Genomic DNA, 22,021 nt, shown 5'->3' with positions numbered 1-22,021 from the left:
CTCCTGCAGCTCCCCTCAGCAGTGTATTTCGGTCAGTCTGCCTGTTCTGTTTCCCACTCTGTCTCTGGTGAATCTTCTCACCCTCCAATGCCTCTGGCCTGTACCCCAGCTCTCGTATACATAAATAAATAAATCTTTAAAAAAAAAAAAAGAGGGGGAAGAGGGGGAAGACAGAGGGAGTGGGAGCAGGGGCACCCCAGAGGGATTCTCATAAATGTCTGTGATATAAATATGTGATGCCCTAGAGAACCTACCTCTACCACTTTTTAGCCACATATTTCCTTTTGGTCAGGGCCTTAAGCAAGGCTCTGTGAACTCTTACCCAGGGTATTCAAAGAGTCTCCTAATATCTCTTTCCTGGATCTCTCAGCCCTTCTACCAGCTTTTGTAACAGTTTAGGTTATCTTTTAAAAATGTTGACTTAAACATGACAAAGACCTCTATGTCCAGTGAGGATTAGCTGATGACTATTCATCCATCCACCTACTCACCAGACCAATGTTTAAAAACTTAATCTGTAGCCTCTGGAGATATTAAAATAAATATGACATTTTCCCATATTTATGGAATTCACATTCTAGCTGCATATATTATTGGCTAAGTGTCAGCAGAGTGAAATTGACAACTTTTGATCTAGTCTTAACCATTCTTGATGGCAACCTGAGACTCTAGCCCAGGTTTGTCGCCATCCCTTTGTCATGCCATCCCAACTCCATATCCCCCATGGTACAGCTATGTTTCTTATCACCAAAACTCACCAAGAGCTTTCATATTTTTATAGTTTTAAACTTGATTATTCTGTATCCTGAAATTCCTTTTTAGATCTAGACAGCCTATTAAGACCTTAGTTAGGTCAGGTACAACCTCACAGAGACATATCTTGATTTTTTAATCATAATTAAATACTTTTCTGTAGTCTCATGGCACTTTGTTCATATTACTATAATTTTATTAAGTTGTATGTTATAATTAGGTGTTTGACAGATTGCTGCAGAAGATGAGAATGTATTCTATTCATCTCTGCACACATTTCATGATATTGTGAACATAGTTGATAATAAATAAATACACGTCTATTAAATAAATGAATGGGTGCATGGGTAAGTAAATGACGAAAATTGAGGCAACAAGAGAAGAAGTTTGGTTTCTATTCAGGAGATCTAGATTCCATGTGGATTCATCAAAAGCCAGCTGAGTAGGAAAGTTGCTGAACCTTCTGAGCCTCAATAACTTATTGTCATGCAAAAGGACTAAAATTGCCCCTGAAATATCACTGAGCTCTAACATTCTGTGTTTAACAATTCTGACTAGTGGATATAAAGAAAAATTTGTGAAATTTGAAGAAAACTGGACATATGAGGGTCTTCTAATGGTAAGGTTCTTTACGGACTGAAAGGTCTTTTACTTTACAGAAAGTGAAAAAAATCAAACCCAAATCAATTCACAATGAAAGTCAATATTCCTAATGACCAGACAGCCTCCAGCTCCACGGAGCACTCAGATGTAGGGCCAAAAGACCATCATCTTCTCTGTTTACAGCTTTAGTTGAGTCTATTTTTTCTTACCATGAAGGCCCATCTTTTCTACTGTCCTTCTTTGTTAATTCATTTTATTCCCTTTATTGATTATAGACTCTTAACAAATAATTATTAAAAGTCTTATCTTTTTAACTTTTCTTCAATAATCATGTTAATATGTAGAAGACCAAAAGTGGGGAAAACATTAATATGTAGAAGGCATACTTTGATGCCTTACAAAAATTAAAGTGCATGGTAAACCTCAAAGAAGATTGCTATTATATAAAACTCATATATTCCTTTTTTTTTAAGATTTTTTTAATTTATTTATACAAGAACTGGGGTACAGGCCAGAGGACGGGAGGGTGAGAAAACCCACTAGATACAGAGCAGGGAGCAGAACAGGCAGAAGGACCAAAGTACACTGCTGAGGGGAGCGGCGAGCGAGGCAGGAGAGGTCTGCTGCGCCATGTGGGAATCTCCCTGGCTGGCCGGGAATCAAACCGGTGCTGCAGAGGCTGCAGACAGCTTCACAGCGTGGTGCTCAACCCACTGCACCACTGGGGAGGCCCAAAACTCATATATTCTTATAACATAAATACTTGCCTTCCTCTGTTAAGCTGTTACAGAAATACTGGAACAAGCCGGCTAAGGTAGTCAGAAATAAAGACTTCTAGTATTATTTTCACCTTCTGCAAATAGTGACTTAGGATCTGCTAAGTATAGGACATCTTAGGACAAGGAGTTTCCAAGAAGAAAGTTTATAGACAGTGAATTAGTGAACTGCTAAAAAGCAAAAGGTAATGCATGTGTTAAGATGAATTGTGTGGTTAATCACAGTTTTATCACATTTCCCCCAAGTTCTGAAATGTACAGCTGTTCGCTAAGTAGGAGGGTTATAAAGTCTTTGTTGCAGGTGCCACAATTCATCCTGAGTATTACCTTTAGCATCCAGCACAGTATCTTTTAAAGATGAGATGCTCAATACATGTTAATGATGGGTATTTGAGCATTTACAAATAAAATGAGGGCTTATAAAGAAAATATTAAAGTACAAGATTCATTTATGAGCAAGTTATTGACAATATAGGACAGGAGACTCTCAATAACGCAATGTTGAAATTATAATGAGCCACTAAGTCATAAATTTTAATTCTGCGTCACTCTGGCATGTTACCAATACTCGCTGAGTCTCTATTTTCATTTCTGAAAATGGATATAAATAATAACAACTTCATTGGGTTGTACAAAAGCACTAATGAGTTAAGGAATTTAAAGTGCACCAGTATAGTATTTAGTACACAGCAGGTGCTCAAGACCATAGCTATTTTGTTCTCTCGGAAGGGAGAGTAGCACATTTAAACCTAAGAAAATCTTTTTCTATCAGTATTAGATAAGGGTTCACTGAAGCTTAATCAAGATTAGCCAGGCTTAGGAATCCAGAAAAGGGTACACAGTCTGATGTGTTCAAGAAGGACAAAGTCAGATTCTGGCAAACAAAAGCAGAGGCATAAGAAGCAACGAAGAATCCATTAACACTCAGGGGCACATACCACCTAGAATATTTCTTTGATCTCAGAGGTTGTCATGTTCTTGGCCAGATTTTCAAAATCCTTTTCTTTGCCTCTCATCACTTCGGTCTTTCAAGGGTCAAGTTTCATTCACCTGGCCATCATCCAAGAGTATACTTCTAACAGGCATCAGGATGCTTGGAACACCACTTCTGTCTGGTCTCTGAGTCTCACAGTCTGCTATGAGTGATTATTTTAAGATCCTAGCATTCCTTTATCCATCTGAAGAAACACTAAACTACTGCCTCCTCTATTCAATAGGAGTAACTTTATAAATTAACAATTTAAAAGGTCTTTAACATAGCTCAGAACGGCCAACATCATCAACAAAAATAAATCCTGCGCTAGCTCAGATATATATATATATATATAGTAACTCTGACTCAGAAAATGCCCCAAATATTAACATGCTTTGCACTTACTAAATATTTTTCCTTCATTTCCTCACTGTCTCTATTAATACTCAGCATTTATGGTTGTACCATAACGCTCACATCTGATTCCCTTCAACATCACTCTAGTTGAAAGCACATTTTTACACTTTCATTTGGGATTACTTAGTACAGTTTATTTAATTCATTTGTTGAAATAATCATTTCCTCTATTTATTCTGATTCCACATGTTGCCCACAGGTCAGTGAGAATAGGAATTAGGACAATGGTTAAATTGTATTCTAGTTATTTCCATTATCTTTCTGAATTAGAACTTCAGTAGCCTGCTACTTCATTTTAGTAATTATATTTTTGCAGAACATCAGAGCATATTGAAACAACAATCTAAAAATCATACCTTAAATTTTGATAGGTTTTCAATTTATGTTTAAAGTTATACATAAATGAATTTTGGATTCTGAGATGTTTTGAATCTGTTTAATTAAAATTGATGACAAGGCAGTTTTCTACTTAGCAACTTGATACCTGCAAGTAGATTTAATGATTATTTTTATTATTTCTTCCAAGAACCTTCCCTAATGGTTGTTAGGGGGCCGGGTAGAGACAGGGGGAAGATGCTATCCTGTACACTGTAGGATATTTAAAGCATCCTTGGTATCTTACACACGAGATACTTGTAGTAACCCTCTCCCCTGCTCGCTGTGACTACAGAGTCTTCAGACATTGCCAAATGTCTTGGGGGTCAGTGACAGAACCACTGCTCTGGAGTCCTGAAATCCATCCACCTAATGCTCACTAGCAATTATTTTTTCTTGGCTTATAGGAATCAAACAGTATTAGCAAATTATGTTTCAAGTTTCAGTCAAATCTATGTGTTTTCCCTATAAATCTTGTCTCCTTGTTTCTATTCTTGCCCCTCTATATTCTTCCACATTAATTTCCTCATTCATTCACTCACTCATTCAGTAATTGTTTATGAGCAATGACTTTCTGCCATGCATGATTCTAGGAGCTTAATATGTTGTTCATCAAAATAATTAAGGTCCTTGTTCTCTTATAGCTTACATTAGAGTGAGCGACACTTTTATTCTACATAGGAGTTAGGAGAATCTTCTTAAAATATGAATAAGGAATTAGTAAAGAGATGTCACTGAGAAGAACAGGGTAGAGGAGTCTAAAATTCTCTCCTCTCACTCCACTAAAGCAACAGTTAAGCCAGAAAAAAAGCACTAGAATCTAATAAAAAACTTCCCACCACCAGTGAAATGTTGAAATAAGAAAGACGCTACTGAATTCTGGGGAAAAAAGCATTGTTGCATTTCATTTACCTCCCACTAGCTACCACCCCTTACTCTCCAGCTCAGAGATAACAATGCAGATTGCTGTCCACATGGCTGGTGTGGCTTGCTGGTGTCAGAGGGTTAATATGAACCCTGAATAAAAAAAAAATATGGCTTTACGTGAAGTGGCCTGCCAACTGGCATTTATCAAACGTATTTAAATGCAAATATATTGGCCACAGTCACCTGGTGCAGCAAGGATAACAGATGTGGGAACAGTTTACAGACTGAACAACCTGGGAAGGGAGAGCGTGCAGAAGGAGATACATGGAAGAATAAAGATTTCAAAAAAGTTCCTATGCATACAAAGGAACACAGCAAAGACCTAAGAAGACCTCAAGCTTTCACTTCTGCCTGATGTCTGGATTCGGTGTGAGCAGGAAGTGCAGGCTAAGGGAGAGCTGTAAATGGTCTGGCTAAGCCTTGAAGGAGTACCCAACACAGCCAATCTGCAGACAGGGGGAATTTTTATAGAAGTTTAAGGAAATCTCTGTAGCTGACCACTAAGCTAATGAACAGAGACTTCAGTAGGCATTCAATACAGAATACAATATTCATAAAAATAGTTAAGAAAACTCACTAACAATCACAAAACAAGAAATTCTGGAGAAGGGAGAGTACTACATTAAAATATCTAGTTGTTGACCAAAACAATCCACAAACCATGCAAAGAAATAAGAAAGGTGGCCATTCACAGGAAAACAAGATATTACAGAAACTGTTTCTAAGGATGCCCAAACATTGGATTTACTAGACAAAACTTTAAATATCCCTACCTGACCTGGCCTGTCTACTTCTCCAACCTCACCATGTACCAATCACACTGAGAAACCTTTGCCACCCTGTAAGCACCTTTCACGTCAGCTTCCAAGAGGATCTTGGTGGACTGTAGGCAAACTCTGCATGTAATCCTGAGACTAGACTAAGAAAGCCAGGCCAGTTTTGGTGGTGGTCTGGGAGAGGTGTCCTTGAGATGTCAAAGTGATCCTGTCTTTGGCAGAGGGCTAAAAATAGGGTAGGTATTGTCCGAGTAAATGATAAAGGAACAATAGAAAGACTGTTACTTCTTATTCTGCAACTTCAGATTCATTGCCCAGAGAAGAAAATTCTCTCTGGTAAGGTTTTAAAACAACCTTAGAGGAGAAAAAATTCTGAAGAATTAAATTTATGAATAGCTGGATTGATCCCATTAAGCACTAAATTATTTTTATCCTGGGTGAAAACCTTTCTAGAATCTATGTAATCTACTTTTTCAATATATTAGCCACTTTCTTTGTTTCTAAGAGACAGCATAATGAACTCAACAACATTTTTCTGAGGGCCTGGAGATTAGGAATATTGTTTCTGAGGTTAAATAACTGGGCTAAAAGCCTGGCATTGCCAGTCACCATCTGGGCAAGTTAGAACTCTGTTCTTCTGCTTCCTTACCTATAAATGGAGAGATACTAGCCGCTGCCTCAGAAGCTTCCTGTGCGCATTACATGAATTAATACATATAATACACTCAGCTCACTGCCTGGTATACAGGACTACTTGGGAAATATAAGCTGCTGCTTCTGCAACTGCTGTTACTATTTTATTATTATTATAGAAAAAAAAAATTGGCGCTTTGAACTCATCACAAAAGTCTTAAATTAATAAAACATGCTATAACCCAACAATACCTTTATAAAGGGCAGAGCATTACTGAGTTTTACATAAAATGGTTCCAGGCTGGTTTGCTGGAGTGTTCTTATATGATGTTTTATAGTTTTTCTATTTTCTTTGTGAGGTATCTGAATTTCACTTGCACTGTTGTTAGTAATTTTGCCATGCATATCAGCTTCTTTCCACACTTCTACTTTTACAGAGGCGCATGTAAACCAGAAAATCTTTGTTAGAGACATGTGCTAAGTAAAAAAGTTAGTATGTTCTCAACTAAGTATGAGTAGTTCTCCTATGAACAGAGAGAAGGAACTTGACGCTATGGACATCTTCTTTGGCTTTTCAGGTTTCAAAACAATTTTTGACTCTTAGATAAATGTTTAAAAATATTCTGACAATTAAGTTTTGGGGAGACGGATATAACAAAGGTTATAGATAAGGTTAAAAGGCCTCTCTAATTTAGTTCAAATAATTACTTGTTAAGGTCCGGCTCTGTGCTAGATGCTGGAGAAACAAAAATGAATGAGAAGGTCCTGAAACTCAAGAAACTTGCAATCTAGATGGGGAAATAAAATATAAACAAATAACATAAGATAATATAATAAGAGATACCAAAGATTTTCTCACTAGGTACAATGGGACCCTAGAGAAAGGATTCTTAACCTAACCTAGAGCTTCCTGAAGAGGATGGTACCTGAATTGAGCCTTGATAGCCAAACTGGACCTATCTGCAGCATGGGAACAGGAATGCCTGTCCAGGTGAGTAGGTAGAAGTATGAGCTGAATTCAGGTCAAGTGGATCAGAAAGCCCATGTTCCTAACTCTGCTGGAGTAAAAGGACTTCTTCAGGATACAACTTAACAGTATCTTAGTAAGGTATTGAGGTAGGAAGCAGCATAGTTTTTTTGTGAGAATATGCGGGCGTGTGTGTGTGTAATTAATATTTTGATGTTGCTGTGATTTTAAAAAGTGAGATGGGAAATGTGAGATGTAAAGCTAAGACTTAGACTGAATGGAGGTCAGAGTCAAGCAAGGTCCTCGTTCTCCATGCTGAGAAACTTGGGCATTATTTATAAAGAGATGGGGAGCCCTTAAGAAAATCTTAAGGAGAAAAATAGCAATTTTCATATTTTCCTTATAGATGTATTAATTCAGAAAACATTATGAAAGAGAAAACAGCTGGAAAGGCTGAAGGATGAGAGGCCAGTTAGGTGAGTGTTACAATTAATAATCTAGGATAATAAATGGAAAGTAGCAGTTATGATGAGGAAGAGGCTGAAGACAACACTGGATGGCCTGGTGCCCTATTAGATGAGGGACATACAGTCAGAGAGGAGTCAAGGATGACTACCAGGTTTTAGGCCTTGAATTTGGTTAGGTGAGAGTATGGTTAACTGAGCAAGACACTGTGCAGTTTTTATTGTTTTGTTTTTTAATTTAATTTTGTTTTTGTCTTTGTTTTTTCGATAGTGGGAAAAGGAAGATAAATTCATTAGCTTAGGCTGAGTAAGTTTCAGTTAATTACTACAGCAGTCAGATTTGAAGATATAAATGTTAAAGTAATTAACAAATCGATAGAAACAGGAGAGCAGAGGGAAGCCAAAGGAAAATGTGTGAAAAGAGCAGCAGAACAAGGTCGGGGTGGGGCACTGGAGAACATGAGTGCTTAAAAAGGGACAAAACCTGAGCACCACACTTAGAGGTGCAAGGAGAGTACAGTGTCAGAAAAGTGAGTATGAGGGCCTCCCTGGTGGCGCAAGGGGTTAAGATGCAACCTATGAAGATGTCTGTAGCCTCTGCAGCACAAGTTCGATCCCTGGCCGGCCAGGGAGCTACCCACATGGCATAGCAGACCTCTCCTGACTAGCCTGCTGTTCCTCTCAGCAGTGTACTTTGGTCAATCTGCCTGTTCTGTTCCCCACTCTGTCTCTGGTGAATCCTCTCACCCCCATACCTCTGGCCTGTACCCCAGCTCTTGTATGCATAAATAAATAAATCTTTAAAACAAATGAGTATGAGTCTCCCATGGAGCAGTCAGTAAAGAAACTAAACATACTAGCAATAGCTGCATAGGTGTTTTTTAATACACTTCTCACATTTATCCTATTATCAATATGCTACAGATGCTGCATCTGAAGTTCAGCGAGTCACATAATTAACAAAGTCATAGGATGAGCAGACAGAACTGGGATCTGATCCCAGGTCTGCTGGATTACAAAGCCCATGTTCTTAACTCTGCTGGAGTAAAAGGACTTCTTTAGGATACAAGTTAATATTGTTATAACACAGACTTCTATTTATTGCTTCTTCCAAAAAACATTTCTTAAAAACTGTCTAATAATCTCAGAGGAATTTTAATATCAAATAAGGTCACTATCCATTTGGTCACTTTATATCATGAAAATAGATTATTTCAGTGATATGATTTTATCACAATCTTTTCATTTTGTAAGTATTAAACTAGTCAAATTATGAGAACAATAAAGCGCAGCACAAGGCACTATGCTCAACAGATTAGGGCACTGCTCCAGTACAGCTAAAGGAAGGTCCTGGGTGGGCTAGTTAGTGCCCTTCAGAGAAAACTGAGTGCCCTGGGCTTAGATACCTAAAAGTCTTTGTTTTCTCACAAATATTACCATTGATCTTAAGAAAAACCAGATAGGGTATGCATCAGTTTGCATACACATGGAAATATTAATTAAAATAGGTATTCCATAGAAGGCTTATTTTAGAGAATTATCATCCATTTAAAGAGAAAACAAGTAACCATTGTTACAAAAGTTGTGATTTTCCAATTTCCCACTAGAGGAAGCAATAGCATTGCTCTTACCATTTGGCGGATAAAAGACGGCATATTCTTCTAGTCCTAGTTTTCCTATAAGAGAAAGCCAGAGGGTTTCAGTATGATTAAGTAAAATAAGCAAAAGTTAAAAAAATAACTAGATTTGTGAATGTACTACAAATTAATATAGCTATTAAAATTACTATACTGCAGTCCTATTACATTTTGTTTCATGATAGGAATTAATTTGAAAATATGCCAGATAATCTTTTGATATTAACAAACTCTTTCACCAGTTAAAGTCAATAATATATATATACATAAGTATAAGTGATACCAAATAATTAAAAGAACAGGGCCTCGCTAGTGGTGCAAGGGGTTAAGATGCAACCTATGAAACTATCCGCAGTCACTGCAGCACGAGTTTGATCCCTGGCCAGGGAAGCAACCCACATGGTGCAGCAGACCTCTCCTGACTCATCTGCTGCTCTCCTCAGCAGTGCATTTCTGTTGATCTGCCTGTTCTGTTCCCCACTCTGTCTCTGGTGAATCCTCTCACTCCCCGCACCTCGGGCCTATACCCCAGTTCTTATATGCATAAATAAATAAATCTTAAAAAAAAAAAAAACAAGTGCTTCCAAATTCCTTAAGCATTTAAGAAGAGAAGCATTTATTTATAAGCATGGAATTGTATTGTAAATTATAAACAATTCTAATCTATTCAGTAAAGCACGTCCTAAACTTTGCAATGTCTCATTAGTTTGCATTTTTATGGAATGTGCTGAGAAATTAAAAATTGTCTTTAACTATATTGTGGTCATATATTCTGAGTTTCAAAACAATTCACATACTTCATTCAAGATTGAGGCTAAATATTTTAAATTAGAATTGTCTTGGAAAATTAAAGTATATTTATTTATCATAATCAAATGTTCAAAGGAAATTTTATCCAAAACAGTTTTTCCTCAAAACAAAGGTTGAGTTTTTCTGAACTTTGTTCAGAATATCTTTGTATTAGTTAGCTTTTATCTTGACAGTTTTTCTAAAACCTTTGAATCCTTTGAGAAATCACATGGGATTCTAGCACAGAACTTTATAAGGTTTTAATTAAAATTTTGTTGTTCTTATTATGAGTAGTGGACAAGAGAAGATGAAGAATTAGATGAACAGTTTAGGTTAGGGTGGAGACAACAAGGATTGATCTTGTGTGTAAGGAGAAGACAGAATTATGGTAGATGATAGGTTAGATAGACAGAATGGCAGAGAGACATGAATGCATAACAGCAAGTACTGGTTGGTACCTCACAGTGGGTTATGGGCCAAAGGTAAACAGAGTAACATATAAAATAATGTGGCTTATAATCCAACTAAGGCAGGATTTATGGGAATATATTTGCTAAGTTTTCTGGCACAGACTTTAAGTGTTTTATAGAGGTTTAGAGTTGAGGAAACCTGAGGACAGGTTGGTGGACTTGGTGAGACATTGGCTACTTGTGCAGGAATGTATGATTTGGGGTGGAGGAATGGGAATCAGGGAGGCAAATTTAGCTAGAAGAATAGGATCAACTGATGCAGGGCCTTACATTTTTCTCTGAGTTTAAAAGTGAACCTGTTAGATAATTAAGCTATAAAATAATTTTCTATCAGATGATATTAAAGAAACAAAAGAGTTTTCTATGTTTAATTTAGAAGCAATGGAACTGAGAGAGCCCCTAGATTGAGGTAAGCCAGGTGGAGCCTGACCCCAGCACAAGGTAACGAGGGCCTGGCTGAGGAGCGGAATTGGCGCAATCTGCAGACAGTCTAACTTAGGAGACACAGGAGAAAAAGTCTCTTCATGGGAACAGCGGATGACCAGACAGAGCTGGGTGTTCCCCATTGAACAACAAGGAGAAGTCTGGAAAGGCTTTCAGCTGAAACTAGTTGGGCTGTCAAGTGGATGGCAAGAGATTGAAAGAGGCATGTCTTGTAGGCAGCCAGTGATAGAAGAAAGAAATAGAAATTAGAAAACTAGTGGCATGTAAATTAAATCAAAATTTTCAGTGTGGTAGAACATTTTGAGAGAAGGAATACAAAAGGTAAAAAAGTAGAAAAAAGAAAACGATCAACTTAATTAGATGGGAAAATCAAAAGTCAACAGATAAGACAAAAACCATGTGGAGGACAGCAGACAGGGAAGACAGTTACTTTGTATTTATAGGCTGCTTAGGAGCCACTTTCCTGTGATGTGTGGCAGGGGCTTGGGCACAGACTTAAGTGGAAGTGAAAAGACAGCACCAATCATCTGAGAGAAACCTTATTAAATAATTTTACAACCAAAAATTCAGCAACACTGACATGTGCTGTAAAACAAAATGTTAGTATTGTTATGTATTAGAGAATACTTGCTTTGTGTTACTAAAATTTTACCTCTTATATATGATTTCGGTGGTGAAGCACTGTTGTACGCAAAGTGACCCAACACAGATGTATCCCGGGAAAAACAAAGTAATACCTGGGTGTAACATTGGAAAAAAACAGACAATTAAGCGCTGTTTAACAGTTGTTGCACTTTCCCGCATGGGATGCCTAGAGGTAGGCCAGCACTGTGCTTTGCCGTGAGAGGAGTGCCCTCTATTGGTACTCCTGTGGGAGTGTTGCAGCAGATGCCAATGCCCTGGCCAAGTTCATCCACAATTTCTCACTGTTAGTCCCCTCCACCTGGCGTAACTGAGACCTGGGACACTCTCATATCAAGATACTAGGGAGAAGAAAAGGAACTTGTCTCAGAGACTGAGGAATAACCAGAAGAGGTGGATTCCCCATGATGCTAATGAAGGGTTTTAGCATTGAGACATCTGTGATTTGGTTTGAGATATGGTATGTTCAAGTTAAGAGGTGAAGTCAGGTTGTAAAAATCAGAAAATGTCTCTACGTATGCATTTCTAGTAAGTGACAATAATACTTGGAAACAAGCGAACAGAATCTCCATGGTTGTAATGTTTTACTATGATTTTCCCCCTTATTATAAATAATAGTGTTCTTATCTAATTTGTATTTGCAATATTATAGTTTCTTTTTTAAAGAGCTCCTCTAAAACTTTAGCTCCCCCAATTGCTGGATTTTACTTCTGATGATCGGTCAAGTATGAGAAAAATAAAAGGTATATAATGTCTTGGAATTCAAGTGAAGAAAGGATATGACTGGGCCAAATGTTATTGAGACAGCAATCAGGAGGAGGATGGAGTGCTGGTCTCTGGATTTAGTTACTGGTGACCTTGGCAACTGCTGTTTCAGCTCAAATGGTAGGACAACATACACAGTGTTCTGTGACATATATATTTTTTAACAATAGGACCTCCCCTGGTGGTGCAGCGGTTGAGCGCTGGGCTGCAAAGCTGCCCGCAGCCTCTGCAGCACCGGTTCGATCCCTGGCCGCCAGCAAGGGTCCCGCATGGCGCGCAGACCTTTCCTGCCACACCCGCTGCTCCCCTCAGCAGTGTATTTCTTCAGTCTGCCTGTTCTGTTCCCCGCTCTGGCTCTGGTGAATCCTCTCACCCTCCCGCGCTTCTGACTGTACCCAGTGCTTGTATAAATAAATAAATAAATCTTTAAAAAACAAAACAAACAAAAAAAATATATACTTGAGAGATCTTTTCATATCCTTACATATGAGTATGCTGCTGCTTCACACAGATCTGATTCATTTTTAAGGGCTGCACAGTTTTTCATTGTGAGTATATTCCATAATTCATTTAATGGGCTAGTCTCCTACAAGTGAGCATTTAAATGATTTTCAACTTTATGCTATTCCTGACAAGGTCAAAAGTCTTTTAGTGTGTCAGTTTATACATATGTGAATATCTTTGTAGGCCAAATACATAGAAATAGAATTGTGAAGTCAACAATTATTGAAAAATATGATTGTTGGCAATATATTCACATTCTTATGTTCTTATTTTAGTGGCAATATTTCTAGTATTTTAATATTAAGTAACATTAACTTACAATGAGATGTCAAATTTTGGTTTTGTAAATATTATCTAAATGTGAATAAAATATTCCATTCTACTGAATAAAGAGTTAATGCACAAAAAACATGTTAGGTTCTATATCAGTGTGAATAGGCTTAATGCTACTGAACTGTAAGTGAGAAATAGTTAAGATAGAAAATTTTATGTTGTACTTTTTCATCACAGTTTAAAAAATAATAGATTTTATTAAATGCAGTCTTAAATATGTTTTGGGTATATATTAATATGACCATATAATTTTTAAAATGAAATATAATTGACATATTAGTTTTAGTTATACAATAAAATATAATATTTGTATATATTGTGAAATGATTATATCATTTTTATTTTTAGACCTATAAAAAAATGAATATTTGCCAATAACCTAGTAAAATCATTAGGTTCTAAAAAATTATAAACCTATAAAATGTTATCCAATCAGTAAAAAATGTAATCTTCATCATACCTTCCTGTACCACCATGGAAGGCAGGCACAAAGGTTCCCTAAGAGATATCCATATTCTGATATCTGGAACCTATGGACATGCTACCTTTCAGGAAAAATAGAAATTTTGTAGATATGATTGCACTGACGATTATTAGATGAGATAATCCTGGATTTATGTCCCCAGGCCCAAAGTAATCACAAAGATCCTTATAAAGGAAAGAGATGCAGCAGGATCAGAGTCAGAGAGAACTAAGATATTATCTGCTGGCTTTGAAGAAGGAGGAAGAGGTCACAAACAGGGAATGTAGATTTATACTAGATAAGCTGCAAAAGGCAAGGGAATGTATTTTCCTCCAGCATTTCCAGAAGGAACACAGTCCTGACAACTGAAATTTAGCCCAGTGAAATGCATTTCAGACTTCTGATCTTCAGAATTGTAAAAGCATGTATTTGTTTAGCTTTAGGCCACTAAATTTATGGTAATAGATAATAGTAACAAAAATAAATGAGTACAATTAATACAACTAATAACTGAAAACAATACAACTCATAAAACTAATACAATAATAAGCTAATACAACCACTAACACAAAGTAAAATAACACAAAAAGAAAATGTACTGACAAATATTCTACTATTACCTATAGGGAAAATAATTCTTAAATGTTTTCATCAACATTCCCTTAGCAGGTGGTGGGAACAAAGAAATGTTAACAGGAGCTCTGTGCTTAAATATATTCCCCTAGAGAGTTCCTGTTGCCCTAGAGAAGACAAGATATCTGAGACTGCTCTAGAGAGAACATTAACAACTGTAAGGTGATAATGCCAGAGGTAGTATGTTAGACATTATGTACTGTGTGCAATTCCGGGATACAAGCAGAGAGCTGCCAACTCTTACTCTAATTTGAGTTGTTTTAACTTTTGAGATTCCAATTTTGTATCTGTAAGAAAGTGACAGTAAAATTGTAAATTTGCTAGAAAATGTGATTATGTGAAGATGACAATTTTAGTTAAATTAACTTGAAAATGTAACTCTGATTACTAATTAGGTAAAAACTGAACTTTATGAAGAAGAGGTTATACATTGATAATTTTCTTTAGAAGACATATAAGAAACTGGATGTGTAAGTCTGAACTGCAGTTTATATAGCAGAATTATAACTAAAATGTGTACATATAACTGCAAAAGACTTACCTTGCCTATAAAGTTCTATAATCTCTCAAAAAATATATATATGGTAATGTTTATGAGAATTATAATATGTAGCAAATAAAAATAATGGCTATAAATTCATTTATGCTACTCTTGCATTTTTATCCAAGCCAATTTGGAGAATTTTCAATGGCAAGTTTTCAAGAATGACTTTTGAAATACTCTGCCCTGACATAAATTTTTGCAAATTAAAGGGTAATGTGGTTTAAGGGGCTTTGAAATTGGACAGAGATGGGCAGGGTCCTGGTAGCTGTGTGAGTTTGGGCTGTGGGTCTCTTCTTCATCTGTAAAATGGGATTAATAAAGCCCCCTTATAAGGATGTTGTGAGAACTAGTTTTAAAGCACATGAAGTGTCTACAGAGAGCCTGGCACCTAATAAACACTCCATAAATAAATGATAAAAATAGTGCTGATAGGCTCACTGGCAATTAGAGAATACTGAGGAGAAAAATAAAAAACAAAGGTTTTTTTCTAGTCTGTTTTAGTGATAGTTTCCTCTGCTGCACAGAAACAAGTAGTCCCCTTCATTTACTTTGCTTTTTGTGTTCTCTTTCCCGATGGAGCTGAATCTCCAAAGACATCCCTGAAGCCAACTTTCTGCAAAGTTTCGCTTGTTTTCTTCTATGTATTTTATGGCTTCCAGTCTTAAATCCAAGGGTTAAGTCCATTTTGAGTTAATTTTTGTGTATGGTGTGAGTGTGGTCTAGTTTCAATTTTACATTTACTCAAGTAGAAATTACCAGGTAGGATCTAGATATTTTCTCCATGACATTCATGCAAATTGAATGAATATATATGTGATCTTAAGGAAAAAAGAACATCATCTAGGCAATTCTGTATAAATTGCATATTTTTTCTTTGTTATAAAATGTTTTCATTTTAGTAGATATGAAAAAGACCTAAGAATCCAAACACCCATAATATCAGCTTATGAAATGATCAGAGTAATTATAACACTTAAAACTTATTTCAAAACATTTATTTACTCAATAGCTCAAACACAAATGTATGTAAAATGCCTTCTCTAACATCTTGTGATGGCTTTAATATGAATTTGACATCAAGTTTAACAATCTGTCCCCATTTTTCGCTCTTGGTTGGAGCAAACATAAGCAAAAGGGAACAGTCCAACCATTTATTTGGAAACTCTTTTTCTCCACCCTAGTCCCATAGCAAGAACAAAAATTAACCTTATCACAAACCTAGAACATTTAATTTGATAAAAAATAAACATGGCTTGGGTTTCAAGAGGATTTAGCTAATGATAGAGATATAAAGTATCATGAGTTATAGAACTTAAATAAGAACATTATATATTTTAATTTTGCAACTTACCTGATATAAATAATCTTCAAAAACAAAATAATAATCATCATTGCTTGCTGTCAATTTCACATCCTAGAATTAAAAGTGGAGAGTACTGAAAAGAACCAAAATGTATGTGTCTATAGTACTACAACATAAAAGCAATTTCTAGAAATAATACTGTGATGACTTTATAACTTGATGAATGATTACAAACTTCCAATTCAATTTTATCATCACTATCTATTTATTTGACTAATATATGTGACCTCAAATTCCTCACACACTTTTAGGTTCTAGTAATAATTCCTATCACTTATTTTAATTTTATCTCCTTTTAACTAATATTTAGGCATCCTTAGGTTTGAAAAGCAGATGCAATCATAACATGCAAAAACAACTATGATAATCTGGTCCCAAATTTATTTTACAGTCTCAACCTGAACTGTTCAAGTCCACATCTTTGCCATTCCCTCAAAATACCAACAATCTATGCCTTTCTGATTATTCACATTCAAGTCATCACTTATATCCAACAAACAAAGACATTGTTTATCTTTAAGAAGTCTACAATCACACCAGCAAGAAAACATATATAGTAGAAATATGGAAACTATTACTAAAAATGTTGCAGAAATCCATGACAATATTGCTCAATCTACAAAATTCAGCTGAGCTATTGAGCAAAGCAGCAATAAGGGGAGAATGAAATGAGTCAAGGATGACTCGGGGGTAGTAAATGTGTGGTAGGTCTAGAAAAAGTTAAAGATACAGATTAAGAGAAAAGAAAGATAAAAATACTATTGCTACATTTCTCCTTCAGTTTCTAATTCATTTCATTTATTTGATTTGTAAGGACAAGAAATGCTTATCATTCTCTTAATTAAAAAATGAACAGGGGGCCTCCCTGGTGACGCAGCGGTTGAGCGCTGGGCTGCGAGGCTGCCCACAGCCTCTGCAGCGCCAGTTCAATCCCTGGCTCCCGGGTGAGGGTCCCACATGGTGCGCAGACCTCTCCTGACGCCCGCTGCTCCCCTCAGCAATGTACTTTGGTCCTTCTGCCTGCTCTGCTCCCCGCTCTGGCTCTGGTGAATTCTCTCACCCTCCTGCACTTCTGACTGTACCCAGTGCTTGTATAAATAAATAAATAAATAAATAAATCTTAAAAAAAAAAAAAAAAAAAAAAAAAGAAAGACAAAGAAAAAAGGTGGGCCTCCCAGGTGGCGCAGTGGTTGAGCGCTGGGCTGCGAAGCTGCCGGCAAACTCTGCAGCGCTGGTTCGATCCCCGGCCTCTGCAGGGCAGGTTCGATCCCTGACCGCCGGGTGAGGGTCCCACATGGCGGGCAGACCTCTCTTGCCATCCGCTGCTCCCCTCAGCAGTGTACTTCGTCAGTCTGCCTGATCTGCTCCCTGCTCTGGCTCCAGTGAATCCTCTCTCCCTCCCGCGCTTCTAACTTTACCCAGTGCTTGTATAAATAAATAAATAAATCTTAAAAAAAAGAAAAAGAAAAAAGGTAACACTGGATGGGGATTATAAATTTTGAAGGTCAATTTTAACTTTACAAGTATGAAGATTACTTAAAATTATTCTTCAAAATGCATACATTGTGCAAAAATGAAAAATGATGTAAGAATTATATAAAATAAAATATAAAAAAATTATTCTTCAAAGTAAATATTTACATCACACTAATGCAGACCCTGCATGTTGAATAACTTCCTAATTGTTTAATTATATTAATGAGATGGAAAAACTATGTACACTTTTACTTACTTTGTAAATTAGACTGTCCACCAAAAGGTCATGTTGTATCACATTAGTCTTAAGCTGTTCATAATACAAGATGTCCTAAATTTAAAATGAACAAAAGAATTAAGGGCCAATCACATTTACAAAGTTACTTCAAATGTCAGTAAATAAAAGTAGTTAACAGTAAGTCTGGTTCCTAGTAGGTATTCATTGTTTGCTAAGCTGATTAACTTCTCTCCTCTCTCTCTTTCTCTCTCTCTCTCTAACTTACCACTTAACAATTACTTTGGAACTGGTATTGTCAAGTGTCAAGGTCAATGTAAGTAGTAGAAAATGCTTTATTCAATAGAGATTGATTTTCTGAAAATACTAATTTCTATTACAGATACGTCATTTTGCATTTTGAAAAACAAGATGACTACTAGCTACAAAATTCAAGCAAAAAGGCTGCCTTTGAACACTGTAATCCATGATTATTATTAAAGAGTACTACTTTTATTCTAGAATAGTACTGAAAAAATGTTAAATTTGATTTTGAAATTGCAGTAGGTAGCTCTTGTACAAAGACAAGATTTATTTACCTAGCTCCTGATCAGTAAAGTTGTTAGATCATCTAAGCCTATCAGGACAAGTTATCACCTCTTCTGGAATAGTTTGTACACTCATAGAAAATGCCCAACATACACTCAAATCTGTAAACTGCTACTTTCAGATTGTCAGTACAAAAGATCAGCGATATCACTTGGCCTAAAACTATTCTGAAATAAATCACAAACAATTTTCAAAGAGGAAGCAAGTGGTTTTTGACATTGCTATTCACAGAGAGAGATTAAAACACCTACCCACCCACCCACACACACCATTTTATAATATAAAATGTTTGATTTTTAAAAATATATATATTATTACTAATCATAAGCAATTTATAATATAATTACATATAACATGTAATTACTACTACTACCATTAATGGTGACCATTTATGTCAGGAACTGTGTTAAAAGACTCATAATTTATTTCAATTCTCACAACTCTGTGATACAAATATTAATATCTGTATTTAAATATGTGTAAACTGAGGTTTGAAGAAATTTAAGTAATTCGCTCAAAGACATATTTCAGGTAAATAGGAGTTGAAACCAGGGCTACATGATTCTAAACCCAACATTTACTTTTAGCCGTTGGACTAGGGAAGGCATTATCTTGCTATTTATTAAAACCTTTAAATGGGTGACTTACATGATTAATGGGATTAAGCAGAAAATAATTAAGTGAAATCCTAAGAATATTTCAAAAAGAATTAGCCTTACATAAATTTTCTCTATTACCTACTACCTGTCTGTTGGTTATTTCTCATTATTCATTATATTTCCTAAAATAAAATGTTCTTATGCATAGAAAAATAATATTCCCACATAATCTGTCAATTTTTAGAACCATAAAGATAGTGCACATACCTAAAGGTACTGTAAGAACAAAGCACTCATTTACGTATTCTGAGATGACTATCTTTATTTCTTCCTATTCTAACATCCCAAGTCTACCACACATTTTCACTGTTCTAAGTTGGAAGAGTCCATTCCTTAAAATTGCTGTGGTACATGTATAAAATTCACATTATCTAACTGATCATTAACAACAAAAACTTTCATGATTAGCGCTTAAATTATACATTACTTAAATTATTATACATTACTTAAATTATACAATACTTAAATTATACATTAATCATATCTTAGGACTCAAAATTACAGTGATTTTGAAAATTAAGAAAAAGGTAAATATTAGACTAAGAAACAAGAGTATTTTTATTTTGAATAACTAGTCTTTGAAAAAAATAAATATTAGTAACTCAAATTCAGCCCTAACTTTTTCCTTCTTACCTCTGGTTGACTGGAAATATTCAAAATGAGAGCCCATAACTCAGCTCTCAGTGCCGTGGGACTTCCTTGTCTGATATACTGTTGAGCAGCAGCACTGTCTTGTTCTGCTAGAACTGGCAAGAGTATATTAAAATCTCATTAGATAATTCATAATGTAAGAAATAACACTGAAATCTTCAATTAAAAATCTTTTAGGAAACTAACATTTCATCTTTATAGGTAATATAATTATATCTTGACAACCTTCTTTCACTCTCTGAATTTGGATGTGGTCCTATCTGCAGCCTTAGAAGTTTCAAGTCTTAAGCTCCTCTATCTCTTACCATACCTGGTAAAACTTTTTCATGTAGAAACCTTGAAATCACTTTTCTTTAACTATGGCCCCATGAATCCAAAACTAATAATGTGTGTATATATATATATATATATATATATATATATAAAATTTGGATTCTATGGTTATGTAAAGTCATATCTACAGAGACCCTAAATTTCTTAGGCATAGCCTACTATGTCATGAATGTTCTATAATTGGAAATAGTATGTATTTGCAGTATTATGGCTAAGGATTATAAAGGATGTAAGATATGCATTCTTTTATCACAGATAAAAGATGACTTAGCTATCTGCCAAACTCAGTAGAAAAAAGGGATTTTTTTTTAAGAAGTAAAAACAAAAAAGATCTGATAACCTTTTAAGGCAGCCAAAAATTATTTGCAAGCAGACAAGTTCACAAAATGAATGCAATATCCTTTTGCTTTCATTTAACAAAAATACTAGCTATTAAGTCTGGAAATAAAGGTTCTCCAAAACAAATAAAGAAAACAAAAAAACCCACATACTAGGTAATAACTGATATTTGTTAAACAGTACTGTTTCCTTTGTAAGCTTAAAGGGGGAAAAATCTTTTACTAAGTGAAAATGACAGGACCAAAAAAAAAAAAACCAAAACAAAGCAAAGGCATCATGTGAAGTAACGGACATCAAACATACACTTCAATTTACAATTGTGTTTAATGAAAATGTCAAATCATACAAATGAAATATTTAAATAAATGATTTTGAACAACAGCAGTAGGGAGTTTGGGTCATGACAATCTAATTGCCAAAGAACATTCATTCTGACACAAAGATTTTACTTGCACTTTGTATTTCAAAGACAAAACAGAAGATGTGGTACATATATACCATGGAATATTACTCAGCATTCAAAAAAGATAAACACATGCAATTTGCAGCAACATGGATGGCGCTGGAAGGGATCATGCTCAGCGAAATAAGCCAAAAAGAAAAAGAAAAATACCGGATGGTCTCACTCATAGCAGGAATCTAGAAAACTTAAATAAGGGACCAGGAAAATGAATATAAGAAAGTGAAAATCAAAATCAACAAAAAACTATGAACCAGAGACACTTTTTGGGGGTGGGGGGCGGGAGGGGAAGGATTGGGGTCAGAATGGGGCGTTTGCAATTGTATGGGGGAATATAAAAATAAAATTTAAGATTAAAAAAAATAAATAAATAAAATCATCTCATAAGCCTGCAAAAAAAAAAAAATAAATAAAAGCAAGGAAAAGAAACTTCAAAAGACAGAAAAAAAAATTATTGCCTAGACCTAGAACTAAGAGCTGCTTTGGTTATTAAATCTTACCACTGTGAACAGTCATCAGGAAGTGTGACAGTTACATTTTCAACTAATGCAGTTACTTCTCAACTAATGAGAAGTGTGTGGGTGCATCAAAGTGAGAACCTGACTCTTTGATTTTAAAATGAAATTGTACTGCCGAATGGATTAGACTAACATTCTTGAAGAATGTCTGTCATTTATTATCTGCTTTTTAGAGAACAGTCTGTGAACTTCTTTATCTGACAGTTGTTGGTAAACCAAAATGGTACATTTTCCCCCTTATAAAGACTGTGGCTATATTTTCTACATATTACTCCTTTTAGGTCTTTAGCCTTCCTGAGATTAAGTTTCAACTGGAGGTTATGATAGAGACATTTACTTAGGACTGCCTTCGTTTCAAAAATTATAATATCAAAAACTTACCTTTTTGCCCAATGCGTACATGCTCATTTTCAAAAAGTTCTAAAAATGATAAAAGGAAATATAATTATTAGACACAAATGTGATTAGCCATAATTAAAACAATATTACGGTTTTTTTCCTGGAATTGATA

At 35.5% G+C, this 22,021-nt stretch overlaps 1 protein-coding gene across 9 annotated transcripts in view; it reads right to left on the bottom strand.

The window, feature by feature from the left end:
* Positions 1 to 22,021, bottom strand: part of TBC1D19 (TBC1 domain family member 19) — a 120,415-nt gene that overhangs the window by 25,883 nt on the left and 72,511 nt on the right. For all 9 annotated transcript variants that reach the window (XR_005129005.2, XR_005129006.2, XM_054688503.1 and 6 more), the window contains 6 exons: positions 21,892 to 21,930; positions 19,843 to 19,955; positions 17,984 to 18,058; positions 16,240 to 16,302; positions 11,657 to 11,741; positions 9,296 to 9,340 (listed from right to left, as the gene is read on the bottom strand). Coding sequence is in view for 7 of the 9 variants with exons in the window: in XM_054688503.1 (XP_054544478.1) it covers positions 9,296 to 9,340; positions 11,657 to 11,741; positions 16,240 to 16,302; positions 17,984 to 18,058; positions 19,843 to 19,955; positions 21,892 to 21,930 (420 nt within the window). In the remaining 2 variants the exon portion in view is untranslated. The remainder of the gene's footprint in view (positions 1 to 9,295; positions 9,341 to 11,656; positions 11,742 to 16,239; positions 16,303 to 17,983; positions 18,059 to 19,842; positions 19,956 to 21,891; positions 21,931 to 22,021) is intronic.

The sequence above is a fragment of the Talpa occidentalis genome, unplaced genomic scaffold (assembly GCF_014898055.3).
Source record: "Talpa occidentalis isolate TD23 unplaced genomic scaffold, MPIMG_talOcc4v2.1 talOcc4.6, whole genome shotgun sequence".
Taxonomy (NCBI): Eukaryota; Metazoa; Chordata; class Mammalia; order Eulipotyphla; family Talpidae; genus Talpa; species Talpa occidentalis.
This window is presented reverse-complemented; position numbering and strand designations above follow the sequence as displayed.